We start from the raw sequence: 22,603 nt of genomic DNA, 5'->3' as shown, positions 1-22,603 counted from the left end.
TCACTTATCTGCTATTCCTTTGTCTGACTTTGTAGTCTAATTATTTGATTAAAACATGGCAATTCAGGGGATGGTTTTGCTTTACAGTATTCAGATATTGTGAGAAGAGACAGCTCAGGCTATCAGTCACTCGTTTCCAGCTAGAACAAATCAGTGCTGCTTTAGTGGTGCTCTGACTACCAAAATCAGAGCAGTGTGTGTGTGTGTGTGTGTGTGTGTGTGCGTGTGCACGCCTTAAAGTTGGATTATCTATCAACAACTGCTGTTGCTATACTACGTCTTTTTCAGCTGCCTGAAGCAAAGGGCTCACTTTGCTGAACACTAGGTCCAGCCCCATTAAAACCATGTTAACCCCCTTGGATCCTAATGACCACTGTAACTATATGCTGTATTATCTATTCAAAAGTAAGCCTCTGTGCGTGCATTCTTGCTGATTCCTCAGCAAGAGCGGGGGAAAAAAATCAGTTTACACAGAGAAGTATCTAATGGAGCAAACAGTCCATGGCTAAAGATACCACAGCAATCACTTTATCACATAAAAGGTAGAGCAGGTTATGAACAATCAACAATATCACCATAGTGCCATAGTGGCATGTACTCACTTCATCTGGTAAATTGAAAGAAGCCAGGAGCAGAATCCCTAGGAAGGAAATTGGAGAATTTCAATGAGCTGGCTAAGATCAATTACAGAAGAAAGAACTATCTATGGGTGCTTGTTCCCTTAGATGTGGTGCAGAGTAAAGTAACTGAGCATATTCCTAAACTTGTCTTAAACAAGGATTTGTGGGCCCACCAATATTGTAAGACTCCACCCGCTTAATGCCAAGTAACCTTGGTCATAGTCAGGGACATACGAGTTGGAATCAAACAACATATGGAAAGACACAGATTTCCCAACTCTTGGCTTGGAATAAGGAAGATACAGTAGGGGACTTGGCCATGAGATCAGAGTTCAGACTTAAAAGGAGGTACAATTTTAAAACTGACTACTGTATTGGAAATAAACCATTAGGGAGACAGGTTGTCCAGGTGTCTTTTTGTCTTTTCCAGACATTTTTGCAGAAATCTTGTACAAATTATCGAAAGCAGGAGTTTCAGGTGGCTGGACCATTTACCTCACTGAATTTGGCAGCTCTCTTGATCTAATATTATCATCAAATTACTATCAGAAAACAGCAGCTTGATAAGAGCAGCAATGACAATCACTTTTGTCTTATCTGTAATTTCGTATGTCCATAAAGCTGAGAGGCATCATTCACCCTCATGGCATCAGCAACACTTTTTTGCTTTCCTGTATCTAGTTGATCAAAATGGGGGACAGTTTGTCACACAGTTTCTTCCAATCCCCCATACCCCTCCAAGCCTCCCTCAAACTTACCACATCTTTGTTGTCAGCATCCAAAGGGCTGGTCTCAGATGGGGACTTCTCTTTTTCACTTTGTTCTCCGTAGAAGAGGGATGTCAGGCTTCCCATATATAGGAAGGAAATGGCAGGGAGAGGAAAGAAGGAATGAGGAAACAGACATGAGGAGGAAAGTATAAATTGAATATAGGGGAGAAAAAGGAAAAGAATGGAGAGAGGACCATTATTCTGACCAGGCCACTTTTAAGTATCTGCAGCTCCCCAACCTCAGGACACCAACAACCCTAAAAGAGGAAGAGGAAGCAGAAGGTGTCTGAAATACCTAAATTACAGTGACAATAGTCCAAGAAGATATTGATGCCCAAGAAAGTTCAAGGGGACATATGCCTGCCCTTCTCCAATAAATGTTACAGCTTTAGTGGTGTTGGAAGAGGTGTATAGGTGCCATTGTAGAGGATGGAATTGGAAGCCAGAAGAACTTGTGCAGCCAAAAGCATTTTACTGAACTGGACTTTAGGACTGTACATGAGCACATATATCCTTGTTCTTGACTGAACTGCTTGAATCATTCAAATTTTGCTTGCTTTAAGTAAGAATCTATTAATCTTAGATGGGGAGGGATGGAGAAGTTTGCACAGAAAGAAAAAAAAAGGTACATGACTAACTGCTGGAAAAACCAGTCATATATTGTAAATTACCTAAATTACTGTATATTGTTGGAGCTGAGAAATCAGAAGCCTATGGTTACCAGGGACTTTACTGGTTTGTGGTATATGCTCTGTATTCTCTACCTTTATTGCTCTGTAACTTTATTTCAGCCTTGATTTCATTCTGCATGAGGATGGGCAGTTTGCTTCATATTTTTTTGCACCATTTGAGATCATGGTGTTAATAATTACTGCCTAAATACAGCAAAGGCACTAATAATTTAAGATGAACTGCAGGGTTAGTGGCAAGGATGCCTCCCACAGTTTGCTTGTGCAGTTCTCTATTACTGGCATAAAATAAAAGAATAATCTGCTTAGCAAGTGTGATTTCTATCTAGACTGGCTACAGAAAAATTCCCAAGGAAGAGAGTACATCTATGCATGTGGAAGATAAAGTTCAAGCAGAGGCTAAATTTTCTCAGACAAACTAATAAGAAGAATTCCATGGTTCAGAATGGAATTACCAACAGTTCAACTGTTCTGAGGAGCTTTAACAGATGGTGTGGCCTGGGCTTGGGTGTGCTAGCAACAATTCTTATTTCTTAGAAAGCTTAAATTCTAGTACCCTTATTGCTTTATGTCCAATTGTTCATCTTTCTACTCTTAGGAACAGAAGCAGCAGCCTTATACTACCTCAGCATCTTTGTTCATATAATGGCCAGGGTGGTGAATGTATGATGTTGCTGAATTGTAATTCCCAATAGTCTGTGGAGTTACCCTTTATCTAGTACAATACCATCTCCTATGCATGGTTCTTCAGCATCATAGGCTTCCTGCTTTTTTTTTTTAAACTGAAGATACTGGGAATTACCTTTGGGAACTTCTGCAAGTGAAGCACAGCTCCCACAGTTATGGTTGGCCATCTTCATATCTACCAAGGTGTAACAAACCCAGCAAGCAAATCATGATTTGACAAGTTCAGAGCTTGTGGACTATATAATGGATCTTTTTTTCTCCTCCATTGTTGCTCTCCGCTGTCCTAAACATTTGGTCCATTAGTTACGGAAAAAATGAACATACCAAACATGCATAGTATTGACATCGTGCTATGATCTTTCCTGCATAGCAGCATAGCTGAGGTAGATGCCTCTGCAGGAACTCCATATCCTAAGCATCTCTTTGCTCATAGGTAGCATTTCACAAGTGGGTGAAGGTCAGAATTTAAAGCCTTCATTCCAGGACTCTGTTTCAATATCTGCAGTCTTTGGCACATATTTGATAATTGTATCTGGAAAAGGTGTATCATAAATAGGAGAAGGAACAATGCCCAGAGCCAAATCAAATCACCAGTGGAAAAGTAACAGAATATTTACACAAACTGAGGGTTAATAAATTTCATATAATAGTAGAAAAGAATGGCCAGAACAGAATTTCAGCAAGAGTAATTTCAAAGCTGTAGCATTCATGAAAAGGACACCCGCTATATATTATAAAAATGTGATGCTCTAGATTAAAGGCAGGGATATCTGGAAATACTATTTTAGGGTAATGTTGAAGAAACTGTATTTTAAGCATTAGATGCTGACTATAACCTTTCCATTCACCCAACATTAAACAATCAAAACTCAGCATCGTCAGACAGACAATACATCACAGATTAAGGATCAAGAGAATATTTTAAAGGAGGTTTGCCAACATTACCAGATGACATCCAAACATCCTGTGAAGGAAAGAGAAGCCACTGCAAAATGGGGAGGAAGTGAATTAAAACAGCACAGAGAGCAGATTCAGCCTATGTAAAATCTCTAACAAAATTAATCCAATCTGCCTCCACCACTCATCCACCCTCCTCCTCTGCCTCTTCTGGAAGATGGGAAGTATCACTGATATAAAATTATTTTGTTTTGATCCTGGGTCTTTTTAAAGAGAGTTTCAAGGCCAAGAATTCCTTGAACTACAGGCAGAGAAACATACATTATTTCTTTTCCACCCTGACAAACACTTGATTTGGGGAAAGCTACTTGTTCCTGGATGGAATGGATAGACTCTCAAATGCTCCTTTAAAAGCAGTGGTGATTCTTTTTCTTTCACAAGAATTCTAATTTTCCCAAGTCTTCCATTCCCTTATCACCACTGTATCATTACTCGTAGGAGTTCCATGTGCTTGGAGACAAACGGCTGATTAAAAAAGAAGAACAATGGTAGTCAGTGGGGGAGAGACAATCAGAGAATAACAACAAACAATACTACTAACTGAGATGTATAGGATGAAGACAAACGTCTCCAAAAGGATCAGAATTAGAGATCAACACCGGTGTTCTTTTCTCCAAGAAATTATTGCAATATGGAGAAAGAGCAGAACTATGTGTTATATGAACACATAGATAAATGTGCTATGTCATACACTGGGTTACAGTCAACTACTAAAAAGTCAATCACAGGTAGACTTTGGAACCTCTCTCTACAGTCATCAGTCGTCATCATCATCATCATCATCATCATCATCCTGCCTTCAAGTAGACACTGCAGGAGTGAGGCCAATAAAATATAACAAACGGATGAGGCCAGCATGCATACGGTGGCACCACAAACAAAGGTGGAATTTGTTTGGCTAGCACTGTAACTGATCTGGGAATGTTTGCTGGGCTTGGCGGGAAGAACTGTTTTATTTTGGTCCCTTTTTCTTCTATGATGATATTAACTAACAACCAGTTCTGTATGCTATTCATATTCATCAAGCAATTTTGGCTTGCGTTTAGCACACTGGGACAGAATCATGGCTGGGAAAGCAGTGAATGATGCATCCGGTCACCAAACAGGAGGGGTCACTATAAGATGGCAGAGCAAAATCACATGCCTGGCCACTTCCAGAGAAACCAAGCAGACAGGCTGGGGAATATCCAGTCAGCAGGCAGGCTGGCTGGCTGGCTGAGAAGCAAATCTGTGTCCTATGCTGTACCAAACCAATGGAGCTGCAAACTATATTTGTGAGCTAAACAACCATCACCTTAACAGGTATTGTGGCTATTCAGGATATGCCCTCCCTACCCCATTCATGGCTCTTTGATGCTGTTTTGCAATTGGCACTTCCCAAGCTAATGTGCTAAGTGAAACACAATAATCTAGTCTTTATACACTTCAACAACATTTAATACAATGAAATGCAACAACATTTAATATACTTGACTATATTTTGGCCAGGAATATACACATTAAAAAAACCACATACAAAAAAAAACCCCTTGGTGAAATCATTTGCAATAATGCACATACTAGTGGGAAATTGCTTCCAAAATTGCATGTATTCAGAGAAATAGATAAAAGACTGTGTATGAATTCTTGTGTAGACTTTTATGCTGACATTTCTCCTTTCCAATTTTCTATGAAATTGCAACTATGTGGAGAGAAGACTACTGAATATTATTATTCATAATTCTGAGATGCCTGTTTTCAGAAGAGGAAACAAATACTCAAAGCTGTTACATATAAACATGTCTGCGTATTCTACTCTAAATAAACCCTACTAATTTACCTTGGTGTTTTGATTATCCCCACATTACAAGGGAGAGAAGGAAGTCTATTAAGGCTAACAGATACCTGCCATATAGGGAACTATCCCCAAGGCACCTTTCTTGGCTCATGGTTCACTGATGTATTTCATCAACTAGCTATCATCTGATTGTCGGCCCAACGGCATCTTGCAGCTTTCTCTTTTAAGTACTTCTTTATTAAAATCTGCCTTTTAAGTCCACCATCTTCCTCCATGCATATTAACCTTCAAAACCTTGGCTAGTAGCAATCACCAGCTGGACTTTTCAGTCCATATATTGAAGCAGCAGAGAAGATAAGAGGTTAGCCAATTTTTTTTTTCGTATTCCATCAGCTTTATGATTTTAGCCAGTTCTCTGGTACTGTCAGTCTTATTTTGTTGCTGCTTTTGTCTTTACTGTTGTGCAATTTTACTATACTGATGGAATATAGAAAAATTCTGGATGAAAAGATCTGTACAACAGTGGAACAGTCTTCCTCTAGAAGTTGTGGGTTCTCCATCTCTGGAGGCTACAAAGAAAAGGCTGGACAGACACTTCTTGAGGATGGTTTAACTGGTTTTCCTGCACATTACAAACGGTTGGACTAGATGATCTTCATGGTCCCTTCCAATTCCACAATTCTATGATTTCATCTTATATTACAAACATAAAACTGTTTTGGATTGTTCCTCTTTTAAAAATGAAATTTAAGAGAATTTCATGTTTTCTTCTACTACTGGAATTAAGGGACCATTGAAAACATTTTTCACAGTCCACTGGTCATATAGATTTGATGACATTTTTTTCTGTTGTTATCCCAGGTTTTGAAGCTTTGCTAATACTGCTATTGTGAATTCAATTCTCATCAGAGCACCTGTCAGTACTGATTATTTTGGAGCATGTACAGCAACCATCTCCAGTCTGATGCCCTCCAAAAATGCTTGGACTGTTAGGGGCTGGTAATACTTGGAGTTGCAGTCACAACACATCTGGAGGACATTAAGTTGGAAAAGCCTTGTATACAGCAAATTGCTCCACTATTTTCTAAACCCTTCAGCTTTTCCATCCTTTTAGAAAGCTTAGATTTTACCTGTCATTATCCATCAGCAAGGCTAGGCGTCCATAGTCCCAAGCTGCTTTCCGAAGGCAAGAGAAGATGAAGAGAAGTACCTGCATTTGGGGAGAAGAATTATGGGCTTAGTGGATCCTCTTCACTAAGCAAAACCTCCATTCCCTTTTCCCTGCCTGTGACAGAAACTGCAGTAGATGATAAACGACAATAATAGCTGCAGAATTGGATTTCTACTTCCATATGTTTTCAGAGCTCACTTAAATTTGGTCGCTGAATCATTTTCTGGGTTTGCACAATGCACTGAATTGTAACCAGGCTGCATTCATATGATATTTTAACCACATCACCACCAAAGAAACTAACCAAGGTTAACATTAATGAAGTTTAGCATGTGGTGCAAATGCATATGCCAGGTCTTTAACTGATTTAGTTAAGTATGTTGTAGGAAACCTGACAATGTGAATTCAAGGCGGGAAAATAAACAGGCAGAAAGATATAAGATTATACTTGTTTTATATCTGTTAATTCTCTCTTGCATAGCATGAATATATGTGGAACTCATAAAAGGCTAGACACAAATGTGCCTCTCAGTTGAATTCTGAACTTGAGTTAAACTGGAGAAAAGGTGTAAAACAGCACAAGGTAAAGATGGACAAGAATTCTCCTGCTTGTTTGTTCAAGTGTCTCTAGATGTAATACGACCAACGATATATGTTGGATGTCTGGTTGCAGACCTACCTGGCCTATGTGAAACACTGGCTGGGTGAATGTGAGAAGAAATGTGGGAGAGGGGAGAGTTTTCTGTCACCTGCCTGAATGAATGGGGGGTTTCCTATTCACCACCAATGTGATGTCACATCACTCTGACTAAAAGGCATATGATGTGTTTCCCGTAACTCCAATATTTAGGAAAATAATCTCTCTTTGTATCAGTGGAGACTTTTTTTCTCTCAAGTTCTCAAGAAACATATAGGGAAGAAATCAATGAGAATTGTATCGGGGGATGAAGAAGGAAACTGCCATGCGCTGTGTTTGATCTTAAGATATAAAAGTTAAGTTTTCCCAAGTGCCCAAATGTTACTATGTATCTGTCATTCCCCTTCACACTCACCATCCAAAGGATGAAGTTGAGAGCAAGTACTGTGGGCACACCGCCAAATGGCAGCCCTTGTAAGACAGTGCTGCGGGAGCGGGCGCTGAAGCATTGATCCTCCGTACTGTTGGTCAGAGCATCCAGATACGTGAGAACGTTCAGAGAGATGGAACTCCTGTCTCCTGACGAAGGTGTGGTCATGATCGTGTTGTCCATCTGTTAAATCAGTGGTCTCCCAGGGAGTTCTGCTGTGTGAAATACCTAGAGTGGAATTAGAGGAAAAGAAAGAAACAAGGTAGGAGACTGAAAAGGGCTATCAAAGGAGACCTTCATATCTGAGGATACACTTGTCTCTCTATAAGCTTACTCTCTGTTCTGTCCCACAGAGATACAGAGATTGAGGGACAGAGGACAGTCAGATCCTTGTTAAGCCAGTCCTATAGAGATGTCAGAGAGTATTTCAACACTATCTGCAGTATATTGTACTAAGAAGAGACAAGTTAGAAGCCAGTTTTCCAGATGAAGATAAATATATCCAAGAACAGTTCATGGTTCCTGACTCCAAATGTGAGAGTGCAAGGCAAGTTAAAATGAATGCTGTTTCCAGAAAATGTCTCAACCTCTTATATTCTGTTATACAGTGTCCAGCAACTGGCTCTTCCCAGGCTCAGCTGGAAGTCACTGTGATTTTGATTCCCAAGGTGGCCACTTCTCCCAGGGAGCCTGACCCTGCAATCTGGTACTCTTTTGCATTAGCCTTTTCTGCATGTCACAGCAGCAGTACTTAGGGCTCAAAGCTGTGGATCAGAGAAGGGAGCTACCAGGACTCCCTACTTAGGGCTCAAAGGGAGTGGATCAATTTCTGAAGATATAATAAAAATTGATTCTGCTTCAGCCTCTGCCCCCTGCAACTAGGGCTTCTCATTGTCATCCCTGACATCTCATTCTCCTCCAAGGAAGAACCCAGGGCAGAGATGACACCCTCTTATTAAAATTAGGAGTAAACGTACCCCATCAATATCTGAAGAATTTAAGGTGGAGACCAGGAAAGGTCCTCTTCACTATCAGTGCTTCAGGCTTTGGAATTAACACCCCCAGAAACTCCTGTCCCCTCTTTAATGGCATTTCATCCTACAGCAAAAAACAAAGACAAAAAACAAAAGGTATATAAGGAAAGCCTTTGAACCACAGTGCTGTTTAGGTTGCCTCTCTGTTTGAATTTTAAAGATGACTAATACTAATTTTGTGTTTTGATTGTTTTTGTTTGATTGTAATTAAGACTGCACTTTTGTTATGCTCTATTAGCTGGCTGCATTTTTAAACTTTTTTCCTTTTCTGTCTTTGCTACTTTCGATGAATTGCCTTTTTAGTTCACCTTTTAGGAAAGGCTGGGTTTTCAAAATTAAAAATAAATACATCTATACTCATATGTGCAGAGGATAATAGAAAAATTGTAAGATAGGGAAACTGAAAAATAAGTGAAACACCAGAAAGACAACATTGTGTTCATTAATTATAAAAATCAAATTTATCCAGAGAGGCAGTGGGCTGTCTTTCATTAGATAGCCATCTGTTGGGGATACTTTAATTTGGATTCTCGCACTGAACATTGGTGGTCTAAATGGCCCATTGCAGCTCTATTATTTTAATTGCTTCTATTATGCAGACAAATTAACATTAAAAGGATTTGTGCGCTATTAAGAAATGATCAAAGGAACATGTAGAAAAACATTACATTGTGGTATGTTAATGGTGTAAGTCAGCTAGTGGCATGTTAGTGGGTGAATTCAGAATGGGCGTTGAGCCTTGTGAACGTGGAGTGCCAAGTGGATATACCACACTGGGCAGGAATTTGGGAGTTGTGGTCCAAAGCCTACTGGAAGTTACTAGGTTAGGCAAATCGGTTCTAGAAAACTGCAAATGTTAGTTTGGGAAAGCACAGGATCAATACGTGGGACTCCAGATAAATCTTGAAAAAGAAATATGTATTATGTACTCACTACTTCCCTGTGAGATAAGAAATTATAGGGGCAGCTTCACCCGGTTTTAGCTTCCTTTGTAAAGAGAATGAACTGGAAACATAATGCTTCTATGCAATGTTCTCCTATTAACAAACATGCCAATAATAGCCTGTAAGTGCAGGCACGCAACACATACTCTGACTGGATCTCTTGAGGCATCTGGTACTTCAGAATGATTTCAGCCTCCAGCTAATGGTATGCCATCCACTCCATTTCTGTGTTTCTAGTCTGGCATGCCCACCCCAAGTCCCTCAAATGGGATGCTCTAAAAGGGAATTGTAAGAATGTTTATCTGAAACTCTGCCAACCTCCCAATGATCAGGAAACCTTCTTTTAATGGCGGAGAGGACTAGAAATACAATCACCCAAATAACCAGAGAGTCCTGTATCTCTAAACAGATACAATTTAAAACAACTGAGCATGTAACCCATCTTTTCCTGCACTCTTCCTTTTTTCCTGGTCAAACATTCACCCATTCACTAGGTCCAACAGGATGTAGCACCTGGCACTGTGTACGCTGCCCCTGGTCCAGGCAGCCTCATACGTACTAGTCTGATCCTCCAATTCCCTTGCTTTTCCCTAGCATGTTGAGCAAGCTGCATTCTAGTTGCACTGAAAGCAAATGTAAATCCCCATCTAAGCAGGAACCCCACTCAAAATAGGATGCTGGAGGCACCGGGGATGGGGTTAGTATGCATGGTCACATCCCTATATCCCATCAGGCAAAATGCCAGCCTGGGGCTACTCAGAGTCAGGCATTCACCCACAGTTGTTTTATCTGAGAGTAGCATATGTTGGCTTCTGTTCCCCGTTTGCTTTCCCCAGTTCTTTCCAGAGAGATGTCCTTACTATCCAGGAAATTTTTCTAAATAGCAGTTCTAGTATTTTAGTGCCCTTGGCAACTAGACACAAACCTATTGGGCTTGGTTCCGGTGGCTCCTGGCACTCAATCCATCTTCCAACAGATGGATGTGTCCACCTTCAGCTCACCCAAAGCCATTATTACATAGCTGGCCAAGCCATGTTTAGTCTCATTCATTCTTCCAACTGCTCCTAAATTATATCCCCCCACACACATCTGGTACCTTCCAGATGCACTGGATAATAATGAACACACCTCCCACCCAGGCTGGTTGAGAATGGCAACAGTTGTAATAATCACCCATCTGGAAAGCACCACGCTGGGGATGGCTGTCCTTGAGAACGATGATCCTCCCAGTGGCAGAGAACACTTCCTCCTTGTGTTCTGTGGCGAGCTCTACAAACCAACTCTTTATCCTTCCTGAATGGCAAACTCATGATACCTACCCAAGAAGGATCATTCCCCAATTCAGGCTTGGTTCCAGGCACCAGGGTCAACTCTTGCCATTCTGGAGAAGTCAGTCTGAGTCATTATAAAAAAGAAAAGCAAAACTAAACCAGTAATTCTAGTAAATGGAGGGTGAACAGGTTCTGTGTTTCCAGCTTGATTCTTTGTAAGAATCCAGTGTAACTTGTCTCGCCACACCTCACCATCCCTTGCAAAGCAAACATTTGTGGTTAGAGGCGGGAATCTCTTGTTCCTTGTGACTCCCACTGCTTGAACACTCCAATTATATTGTGTATTTAGTATTACTATTCTGCAGTGGGGAAGCAGCCAGTTAGGCTTTGCTTTCAGCGCTGACCCTTTTTTGTTTCTAAGCCTCTTAAACCCAAAAGACAATGGCTGGGAGTAAGTTAAAAATGTTACGGGTTTCCTCCTGTGTTTGGGGAAGCAGAGGAAGATGAAGGGCAGATGGCTGCCCAGCTGAGCTACACTCCTGCCTCCATGTTGCCTGAGAGTGCACCGCCTCCCCCCCTCCCTATGTAAACAATGCCATCTGGCATTGCCAGTTGCTGCATAATTCATCTCCCTTTTGTTACCAAGGAAAATAACTCTGGGCCATCAGCAAATAAACAGAGGGGCTCTTAGCAACCAGCATCTCAGTCTTCAATGACCTTTTAAAGAGCTAATGACAGAACCATGTTAGGGTCAGCCAGCATTATGATCTGTTTCCATATTTTCCCTATACAAAAAGCATGTATCTGTAGGCGGTAAAGTGAAACATGCACAAAAAGAGTTTCAAGTGATTTACAGAGTTGACTGATCTCTTGTTTCTCTTCCAAAAAGATCGAAGTAGCATACGTGGTCACCCTCTATTCATCTCACAACAAATCTGGGAGATGAGTTTAAGATCTCGCTCAAGAGTGTTTTAATAATCTAATCCAAATCATTAAAGATAAATGATATCAGCCAAACCCTAAAAGCAATCCAGATAAATATTCTTAAACCCTTATCCCACTTCAAAATAAACCAGAGCATTTACATATCCCCACAATGCACAAAGAGTTTTCTTTAAAAAAAAAAAATTGAACAGCCCAACTGCCCCCCTCAAAAACTCTGACTTCTCTTTAATAGACCTCTCATATATAATAACCCCTTCTTTTCCATGGCATTCCACCAGATGATCAATTTCATTTGTGGCTTGCAATTCTCTCTCTCCCTTAAATTTCTCCAACTCAACTATCCCATCTTTAACCAGCATTTCAACAGAAATCCTGATCTTACTCTCAGAAGAGACATTTCTGTCACTGTTAAATTCTTCAGTTTCATCCATGACATCCCCAACCAGATGACACATTTTAGACCTCATATTTTCCACAATGTCCTCAATGTCTTGCATACAAACTTGATAGGAATCAGAAAGAATCTGATTAAAATCTTGGTGGAAGTCAGATAAAATCTGTTTAAAATCCTCCATGTCTCACACAGTAGATTATGGTGCCCCCTAGGAACTTAACCAGTGAAAGTCAAAGATAAGAATTCCGGGATGTGTTTACACAAGCAAAAGTGAGATCTGCAGACAGTTCCCCAGGGAAAGTAGAAGCAGAAAACTGAAGGTTCAAAACAGCCGATTCAACATGTAGGAAAATGCTAATATCTACAAATTTAGCACAAAAATAACAACAGGGAGACAATTATTTACTCTCAATTGTCCTTAATATTTGGAGGGGAAACAAAGTCCAAAACTTAAAAAGTATTTTTTAAAAACATTAATCCCAAAAATAATGATAAGCACCAAGACAGCCCACTTCTCCCTGCTGTAGAAAGCCTCTCTTAGGGTATGCGTACTTAAAAGAAATATAAATTGGGTGATTTAGAAATGGGGTGGTCGGTCTTAGTGTCCCTTTAAGGCTACAGCGTGGTTTGGAAAATGGTGACATCCCAGCCTCCCAGCTAGCTCTTATCAGTTGAATGTGAACGCTGTTTGCGATCTTCTGGCTTCAAGCAGCTGTCTAGAGGACAGATGGGGTAATTCCAGGTGTTTTCCTTTTTCTGTAAAAACACTCCTGGGCTTCAGGAAAAACCTCCCTGAGCCCAAAAAACTGCCGCGTTATTAGTTCTGCCTGCTGAGCCCCCAGGTACAGCTGTCTCTTTCTTTCAGAATTTCTTATAATCCTTCCTTTTAATCTCCATTGCATCTTCAAAGGTACTCAGTTACTTTCAAAGTAGTTGGGAAGAAAATAGAATTGAACCACTGGAGATGTTGCAGCAAGGATTTCCTAATTCCTAACTGGTTAATTTTTATTTATCTCTCGCTTTTAATTATACAGTGAAATCTTGTTTTAACAGATTAATATCCATTTTTATGTCTAAGAAAGAATATGTCATTGTGACAATGCAGATAACATCTGCATACTGATACAATTACACATATGATGCAATTTGCACCATTTGCATAACTGCATCACTTGTATAATGGTGACATTAGGCAAGTGACACAAATTACATCATGTGCAATGACATCATTATCAAGCAAATGATGTACATTGCAACAGAAGTCCATTATGTTAAGGTTTAGAAAGCTGTGGTTCTACTTTACATCTAAAATGGAGAAAACTTGGTGGAACCAAGAAAACCCTTTGGATCCATCCAGTTCTGGTAGACCAAATTCTTGGGTTCAAATGCTTCAACTAAGAGTTTGGAATGAGACCTTGATCAGTGGTTCTCAGAATTTCTTCACAAGCACCACAAATTCCAGAAGTTTAAAGAGCTCAATTTCAGACTCTGCTTACAAAGATAGGGCAATCAGTGTATAATCAAGCAGAATATGACTGTGTGGTGCACTCTGATTTACCTAACTTTGGCAGATAAAAGATGTGAAGAAGAAATGTGTTTTATTTTGGTGATAAATATCCTTTAAAAAGTTGCTGCCACCATCTCAAAATGACAAAATTAAGAGCTTTTGAATTGACTTCACTGCCTCTTACCTGTCCTTTCTTGGTGGTCTAAGACATGGAGAAATGGTTACTGCATTTGTTATTATGGTTTCTATTATGACTTCGAGTTATTGATGTATGTATTGCACACTTTTGTATTGTACCTGTATACAAGTTCTGTGAGTTGGTTAGTTTTTTTGACTGCAGTGCCATAAAAGGACTTGAAAATAAACAAATTCTGTTACTCATTTATTCACAGGACTAGCTGATCACGAACAATTAAAGTTTTACATTACAATAATGCATCAATAGAGAGTATAGGTAGGATAGATTGCTTCCCTTGAAGGTCCTGACCCTGTTTGGCTTTTCTGAGATCAACAAAGGTCAGCTAGGTGCTGCTCACTCCTGTTCACAGGTCTTCTGGTCAGGGCTGAGCAGGAAATCACAGATCTCATGCCAACTGTGACTTTTACTTGCATTCTTCACAGAACAACATACTAATGTTTCATCACACTGTCAAACAATCACGCTGCTTTCTTGATGTAATCAACCTGCCTCATTCACAAGGCAACAAAAGAATCCAGATGATGATGGTATTAATTTGCCACTCCCTCCTGTGATTTCCACCACTTTCTTCCTTTAGTTCCCCCCACATTACAAAGATTATTAAGAGGGAAAACACAGAAAGGAATCTAGATATTATGATCTAATAGCGAAAACACTGTGCCTGGCGTCATGAATACTGAACACCCACTGTTGTGTTGTAGCTCAGCTCCTAAGTACTTCCAGTGGTATTTCCTGGTACATGGCACCAAAGTCAGTGGGATTGGTACTGTCCCATTTTTTGAGATCTACAATAATTTTTGAAAGCAAATTAGTTTTCTTCATTTTAGATGTACAGCGAAACCTCAGGTTTCTGATTCTCTATGCCATAGACTTCTGTGCAATTTATGTCATTTGGGTAATGAAAGTGGAAACCTGTCTTATACTGAGGCAGGCCACTGATTATGTAGCTGAGTATTGACTACTCTGGGTAGGTGCATCTCATCCTTCTTCAAAATAGCTGGTGTTATGATTTCCAAAGACTTATAAAAGATTCTTTTTCAGTGATCATAAATTAGCCGGCTCTGGACTGACATATGAACAGATGTAAATTTATATTTTATTCCCAACTGGCATGACTACAAATACGTACGCAAAGACTTCCAAATGTGATTATTTACCTTTTCTAAAAACCATTTCCACCTTGTTTTGCATTATTACTGCTTTATTTCCTTAGCTCTATTCATAAACCTTGCCTCCAATTAGCTGTCATTTGCTAGACAAATGAATGTTTATCCATGTATGTGACTTTGGCTGCTGAGAGTGCAAGGTCAGTGGAGATTCCCAAGAAAGAGAGAGAAACTGCAGCCAGATGCAGAGGCTCAGCACACCAGGCAAATCAATATTAAGCACTGGCTAGGAAAGGCACATCAATAAATGCTTCTGAGCACAAACATCAGTTCATGACTTGTGGGTCAACTGGGAAGAGAGGATATAGATGATCTCCAGTGTGATGGAGCCAATACCCTTTTAGCCTTCAAATGAGATGAAGGGGATGTGAAGCTAAGCTCCTTTCAGAAATAAAACTGGTTTGCATTATGTAAACTGCACAACTAAGCCTTGGGCTCCCACACTCCCCCCTCCTCTTTCTAACACTGTAGTAAGTTTAGGAAATTTTCATTTTTCATTTTTCTGTTTCAAACCAACTCAACATTTTGTTTCAAACTAGCCAGCTTATTGCCAAATTAACTGGGGACACTCAAGTTAATTTAAAGTAGAGGCAGCAAGCTGAAGCTTTGAACAATAAATCCTGGTCATGCTTATTTGGTGCCAGAAAGTACAGAAGGATGACCAGAAAATAATTATCTGACCTGAGGACCTCTAAGAAGATCTTATTCTGTAATTCCATGTACTGCAGCTGAGACTGAAGAAAGACACAGACTTCTCTGAAAAATAAAGACTGCATGCACATTATGCGGAAAAAGGACATCTTTAAGGCTGGTTTCTTTCTGGAAAGTAATGTATCATTTCTGAAGTCTTTTGATCTTGCTATTTGTTTCCTACCGTTAACTATTAATACATGACATATGATTTTATTTAATATGCACATAATTTAACAATTCCTGCAAAGGAATGTTTGTTTTCATCCTTTCTCCTAATTTATTTTCTAGTCTTGGTCCCTCCATTCTGTTTTATTTCATATATCTATTCTATAATCTTCTTTTATTGTTACACAAATCAAGGCATCCAGCAACAAAACTAATTAACGTCAGGCAGCATTTAGCAATTTATGAAAGAACATGCATATGGAAATCTCAAATGACTGAGTGAGAAAGAGCACTAAATCTACCCACAAAGAAAGTTCAGTAAGTTTTCTCTCAAGCTTTACAGCCTGGTGCACTTCAGATGTGAGAGGGACTGCTGGTCCTAGAATTATTAGCCTACTTCTGCTAGCCAATATAAAGCCCAGCACTTATTGGAGGATTCCAGACTGAGTATAGTAATCATCATCATCATCGCGTTTATTACAGCCCTAAGGCCAGACACAATAAAACTATACAATAGTAACAATCTTACATTAATACACACACACACACACACACACAGGCAATTTGATGATGATGATGATGATGATGATGATGATGAGTATAGTAATCAAATGCAGAAGTATTTCAGACATGGGATTATCCAACATGCAATTCTCCCAAATTTATTGGAAGACAATGTGAAAGAATTTGATTAAGAAATGCAATACTCAGGATAATAAAAAGATACTGCACATGCCTAAGCCAACAGAGACCCATCAAAAGGGTTAAAAAAGGGAACACTTTGAGTAAAAATTGCAGGAAGTTTTCCAAGAAACGAGAGGAGTATTGTATTACCCATTTTGGATCCCAAATACACCATTATGGGTTCATTTGGGACTGAAGCTCTGTTAGAACTACACAGCTCCCATTCCAGAATGGTAATTCTCAAGATTCAATGCTCCTCTGCACTCTTTTATGGAGAAGGTTAATCACAGAGTATTTCAACAGAAGGCAAAAGGAAGAGGGGCCGACCAAGGGCAAGGTGGATGGATGATATTCTAGAGGTGACGGACTCGTCCCTGGGGGAGCTCGGGGTGGGGACGACCGACAGGAAGCTCTGGCGTGGGCTGGTCCATGAAGTCACGAAGAGTCGGAAGCGACTAAACGAATAAACAACAAACAACAACATTTCAACAGAAAAGAAAGAAGTAATTCCATGTGTAACCTAAGGTGCTCTGAGAAGAAAATGCAGTGTTCTGCTTAATTAGGATGAAAGGTTTCCTTTTTGTAATGTTCAAAAAATTAGTTCCAGCATTTAAATCCAGGTACTCTCACCTCCTCATTTCTCACCATCAGCCCCTACATAGGTCTGCTTTTCTTAAGCAGATGTTACCTAGGTTTTGACCCCAATGTACAAAATGTCCTGTGTTACTGACAGAAGGCATGTATGAAAAGAAGCACGTGTATGAGTTATGGCAGCTTCCTTTTAAACTTAGTGAATGGCAATCAGAAAATGAATGTGTTTTCATTTGCATGCATTTAGAAGGAAACAGTCCTCTTTTATGGAAGCTTCTACTTATTACTACTGAGACAACACATCTGTGTTCTGTACTTGGCTAAGCTACTGGAACCATAAGTTTTAGAAGTTTTCTAGACTGTGATAGTTTCTCACTCTTATTGGGGAATATTTTCCTTTTGTCTTGCTTCTTGTTCTCTGGAGGAGAAAATGTACCAATAGAAGCGAATACTTGTACCTCAGGGTTGAACTGTGGAGTCCTTGCTGCTCTCTGAGCTTGGTTGTTTGCAGACATTTCATTACCCAACTAGGTAACATCATCAGTGCTAGTGAGTGTGGGGTTTATATACCTTCTTCCATGAACAGTATTCATGTATGACAGTAGAAAATAAATAATGCAATTCTACATAGTATTTTTACAAAGAATCCAAGTCTATTGGTGAAGATTTTTGATACATATATCATAAGTGAAATGGTACGTTTGAGACACAGTACATGCCAAAGTACAGATGAAGTCTCCTCTCCTATGTTTTGCTGTGCGTTGGCCTCCATCCTACTGAACAGGCAAAACTTCAGCACAGGGAGATGGGCAGGCCAGTACTATGCCATAGCCAGCCCCATGGGCTTTGTCACAGTGCCACAACCGTTTCAGCATCCACATATTGACTCAATTTTCCCCAGTGAAGTTCCTTCAGATATGTTTTATTAGAATGCCAATCATTGCCCTCCCTCCAGCCAATATATATACTTGCTTACTTAAACAATTACTCCTTTACTACCAAATATCCCTCTGCTTTCCACCTGTAATGGTCTGGCAAAGCTCCTGGGCCTTTATTCCATTCATTTTCCCAATTCCATGCACACAGGATCTTTCTAGCTTAAACAGCACAAGAGTACCAACTGGGAATCCAGTTACCAATTGACACAGATTTTGACACTGATCTCTCCACTGGACAAAATCTTTCTGTCTTCTGTAAAATAACTTTGCAATAGCAATTACTAACATCTCAGCTGCAACCAAAGCCACAAATGACTAAAACAAAGTATGTCTTCCCCTGACTCTGCAGATATCACATTGTTGGCCTCAACACAATGCCTTTCACATGTGTTGGTCTTCAATTTACAGGATTTATTGAAACCTAACATCTCTGGAGAGTACAAGTTTGTGGAAAGCTGTATCATATTCTTTCAGCAACAGAAATGTCACTAGAGTGCATGCTGAGACTAGGAAAAGGCCCAGCTATCCTATTTTCAACTGCAGAGATTTCTGAAGATAGGATTTCTTAGCAGATCAATACTGCTTGAGTTTCATGTACCTCTACATTAGACCGCCTTTACTGCAAACTGCAAAAACAATGGAAGAATGAGTGTGTAGCGTACATTAAGCCCTACCACATTCCTTACTAGTCCAGCATTACACACATATTAATGCTGGTGAGAACAAGAGTTACTGGCATTTTCAAAGGCAATATTCCCTTGAAGTTGAAGTATACAGAAGTGTACAGAAATGTACTTAGGGGTACATTTCTTGGCTATCTTGACTGACTAGTAGAATGCACCAAACTATTTGTAATTCATATTGTTTTGCATTACTCAGATGATCTCAATAATTTCATTAGTTTGTTTCCTGTTTGTTACAGAAATTCAACAATAAAAGGCATGCTTGTCAGGAAGACTATAAACCTTATTGATCTTGCTTGGATTTGAAAAAAATAAAATAAAATTCACAGGACAAAGCAGTTCCAAGGCTATCAGCTAATAAAGCCCAGAGTCTACCCAGCTGCATTTCTCTGAGAACGTTCTCTCCACGTGCTTGACAAACCTAGCACTGCTGAGTGCTCTTATTTTAATGCTGTGTCATCCGTTGGTAAAAGCCAGATCTCATTATACCAAGATAAGTATAGATTGTTTTCACATCATTATGCTCTCATCTTTGCAGGCATGAGAACATTTCAGTGCAGTCACAGTACACACAGAGAACAGCAAGGGCACCAAGAGCACCCGCCTACTGGAAAAATAAGGAATATCAGTTTTGGGGCAGTCCCCACTGCAAGATTATGGCTTCTACTAAACAGAAAGCTGCTACTAAATGCTTCAGTCAAACTGCCACCTCTGCAAATTGAGGGCTGCTCCACAAGGGACATTTATGCCAATTTAGCATTGGCACCATGCAACCCTATTCCTGCAGCATCATCCTCCTTGGGCGGTTGAGCCAATTTTTTTTCCAGCATGTCTGAGTTACAGCTTAAAGTGCCAAATTTCCATTTCACGATTTGCAATGCTGCAGTTCTGCAGAGCTTAGGGGTAAATCATCCCATTCACGAGATCTCTCACCTCACCCCATCTGAACATGGAGGTCTCTGGTGGATTTTAGAGCAACCTTAGTGAATTATCCTTCCAGTCAGTTCCTAGTCAATTTCACAGTCCCTGCCTGTAAAAAACTGCTGGGCTTGATTGTCTCTGTTTACACAAACAGAATGCTCTGAATGCTTGTCTCACCTCACCTCTCAATGCCTCTCAGCTCAGATAAGCCATTGCTATCTCTGCACTATTCACATAGAGATCCCACCCTGCAACCTACAAACTTTATTACAGCTCTTCTGAAAAGTCTCCCCTTGCAAAACTATAGGGACATGCCACCAACACAGCTTTCAATATGAATATAAGTCTAGACAGCTTAGCAGCCCAGGGTTCTTAATGCAAAAGATGTCCAAACGAATACTGCATGTACTGAAAACACCCAAATGAGATGAACTGGAGACTAATACTTTATTTTTCCCTCTTTGATGTGGAGTGGGGGCAATTTTTTATTTCTCCAGGAGCTGCTGTAGCTCAAGGCTGGGGCATTGAGCTAAGATAGCTGCCCTCTCCTAGGCTGGAGGCAGCCCTGACTGGTTACTGGTGCACCTTGCCTATTCTCAGCATTCTGAGCTCAGCAGAACCTGACTTCAGAATACTTTGAAAGGATGAGACTGGAAACACTCCCATCTGGAAAGGCCAGAATATTAATATCTATTGCCTTTAGCTTTCTTGGGAGCTTTCTGTAAAGCAATGATGTTGGCTATTTGGAAGATGAGAATGACGTTCTCTGTTTAGAGGAGATGAGATCTTCATATACGGTCCCTCTCCCTACAAATAAACAACCCCATCTTGTTTCAAGGAAGATCACAACACACAAAATAGGAGGCCATTCTGACTTATCTGAAATGTTTATGTGCCATAGTACCCACAGTACCCCTAAATTGCACCACTAGATCCTAAATGAAATAAAAAAGTAATTTTAAACACGTAAGTGGACAAAATCTCATCTGATAACCAAACCCCACTAGAATTCACTATTTTTTTGAGAGCTCTTGTGATACCTCAGGAGCAAGCTGTCCAAAATTGACAGTCTTATTAGATTGGTTTAAAATAACCCCACATTAATTAAAAGATCAAGAAAAGTTTTAGAGTAATTTTAGGGGACCCCATGCTTAAAGAATGAGCCAAATGCTCTTCTCCTTTCCAAAAGATTTATTCAAGCTTTGTCCAGCCTAGAGCACCGAGATCCCCAGTGTACTGCCCATGAACACCAATGTGCACCCACCACTGATATGGGCATCATTCCATTTGGTATTTTTTGTCATGGGCTTGCCATGTCTACAATGGCAGACAATTTATATATTGGTGGTGGCCCTCCACCATAATAAGCATGGCACACATGACATATTCTCAAATTTCCAAATCTGCCCACCAGTCAAAATCTTGGGAACACAGGAAGCCTGCCCTTAACTGAACTACAGCCTGGTCTCTGCTGCCAATACCAGCTCCAGTTGTTAAAAGGGGGAGTTTTTTTTTTCTAAGTTGAAGACATGGTTGCTAAATCCATCATAACTAAAGATATAATAGATCAAAATAAAAAAAGACCAAAAACATTCAGAATTCACAGGATAATTCTATGATGCAGAATTACATTGAATAGTTAATAGAGGTAGTAAGAACAACACAGAAATTATACTATTACAGATATATAAGATGCATCAATTTGTTGATATGGCTTATGTAGCCTTCTTCAAACATATGCTTTCCATAGTTTTGGAGTAGAATTTCAAGCATCCTCAGCCAACACGGCAACAGACAAAGGGAAATTAGCCCAGGAACAAAATATAATACAGAGCTTCCCACAAGGATTTCTATCCATTCATAAGCTTTCCCAGATTTATTGATGCTCCATTAGCCAAGGCAGTAGTGTCTCCTAGAAAACAAAACAAAACAGCAGGTCCTGGTCCAGAGGTATTTGTGGGGAAAAGAGCATTTTATCAGAAGCTGAAGATATTTCTGGTAGAGATCATTATATAGTAAAAACTCTAATTTATACACCAGGTGTCTTTTAAATCCAAATTTACATAGTCCGTGTAAATGTTATGTGATTTATGCATGCTCTATTTTAGTAACAACATAAAACGTAAGTAAAATGCACAAACATTCTCCAGACATTGGACAAGTCTGTTCTTTAGCAAAGAAGCCTAATGTCTCCTTAGTCCATGGCATCTGAAGTCTGCTAAACAGGTCCATAAAATCAAGGTATTACTGTACATCCTTTCAAACTCCTATGTTGTCAATGTCTACCGACAGTCCCACTAGTAACTTCCTTCCTAAAACTGTGCCAACTGAAAGCTAACTCTGACAAATTGACTTGAACATCTCTATGTGCACATACACAGCTGGGTATACATATGCCAAGGTAAGTTATGGCAGGAAAGCCTTTAAAGATCAAACAGTGGCTTCCAACTTTTGTTCACAACTTTGCATTTTTAAACCTTAATTTAAAAGCTTTTCAAAATGAAGAAACATTTAGCAGGCTATATGTTTCTTTCAGAATAATTATCAGTCACTTAGTTCTAATTGTTTATGTGGGACATAAATGAGCTCAATAGTTGTACTTAACTCCCATATAACAGCAATTAAAAACTCTTCTGTTCTGACTGCACATATCCCATTTTGTCCACATCCTGGGACAAAAGCAGTACAAGACTGATGCCCCACACTTGAGACATATACTGTGAAGATAAA

The 22,603-nt window shown here is 39.8% G+C and overlaps 1 protein-coding gene across 3 annotated transcripts in view; it reads right to left on the bottom strand.

Moving 5' to 3' along the window:
* The window catches only part of TMEM63C (transmembrane protein 63C), a 73,140-nt gene that overhangs the window by 28,594 nt on the left and 21,943 nt on the right, over nucleotides 1–22,603 (bottom strand). The window contains exons 2-8 of one of the 3 annotated variants that reach the window (XM_063290155.1): nucleotides 11,036–11,111; nucleotides 8,716–8,836; nucleotides 7,724–7,966; nucleotides 6,631–6,710; nucleotides 4,156–4,188; nucleotides 1,379–1,466; nucleotides 603–640 (exon numbers count right to left, since the gene is read on the bottom strand). In XM_063290155.1, the coding sequence (XP_063146225.1) occupies nucleotides 603–640; nucleotides 1,379–1,466; nucleotides 4,156–4,188; nucleotides 6,631–6,710; nucleotides 7,724–7,921 (437 nt within the window). In that variant the 5' untranslated portion in view covers nucleotides 7,922–7,966; nucleotides 8,716–8,836; nucleotides 11,036–11,111. The remainder of the gene's footprint in view (nucleotides 1–602; nucleotides 641–1,378; nucleotides 1,467–4,155; nucleotides 4,189–6,630; nucleotides 6,711–7,723; nucleotides 7,967–8,715; nucleotides 8,837–11,035; nucleotides 11,112–22,603) is intronic. The other 2 variants (XM_063290156.1, XM_063290157.1) reach the window with 2 other exon arrangements.

This window comes from Candoia aspera, chromosome 1 (genome assembly GCF_035149785.1).
Source record: "Candoia aspera isolate rCanAsp1 chromosome 1, rCanAsp1.hap2, whole genome shotgun sequence".
NCBI lineage: Eukaryota > Metazoa > Chordata > Lepidosauria > Squamata > Boidae > Candoia > Candoia aspera.
The sequence above is the reverse complement of the archived record's forward strand: the minus strand, read 5'-3'. Positions and strand labels throughout refer to the sequence as shown.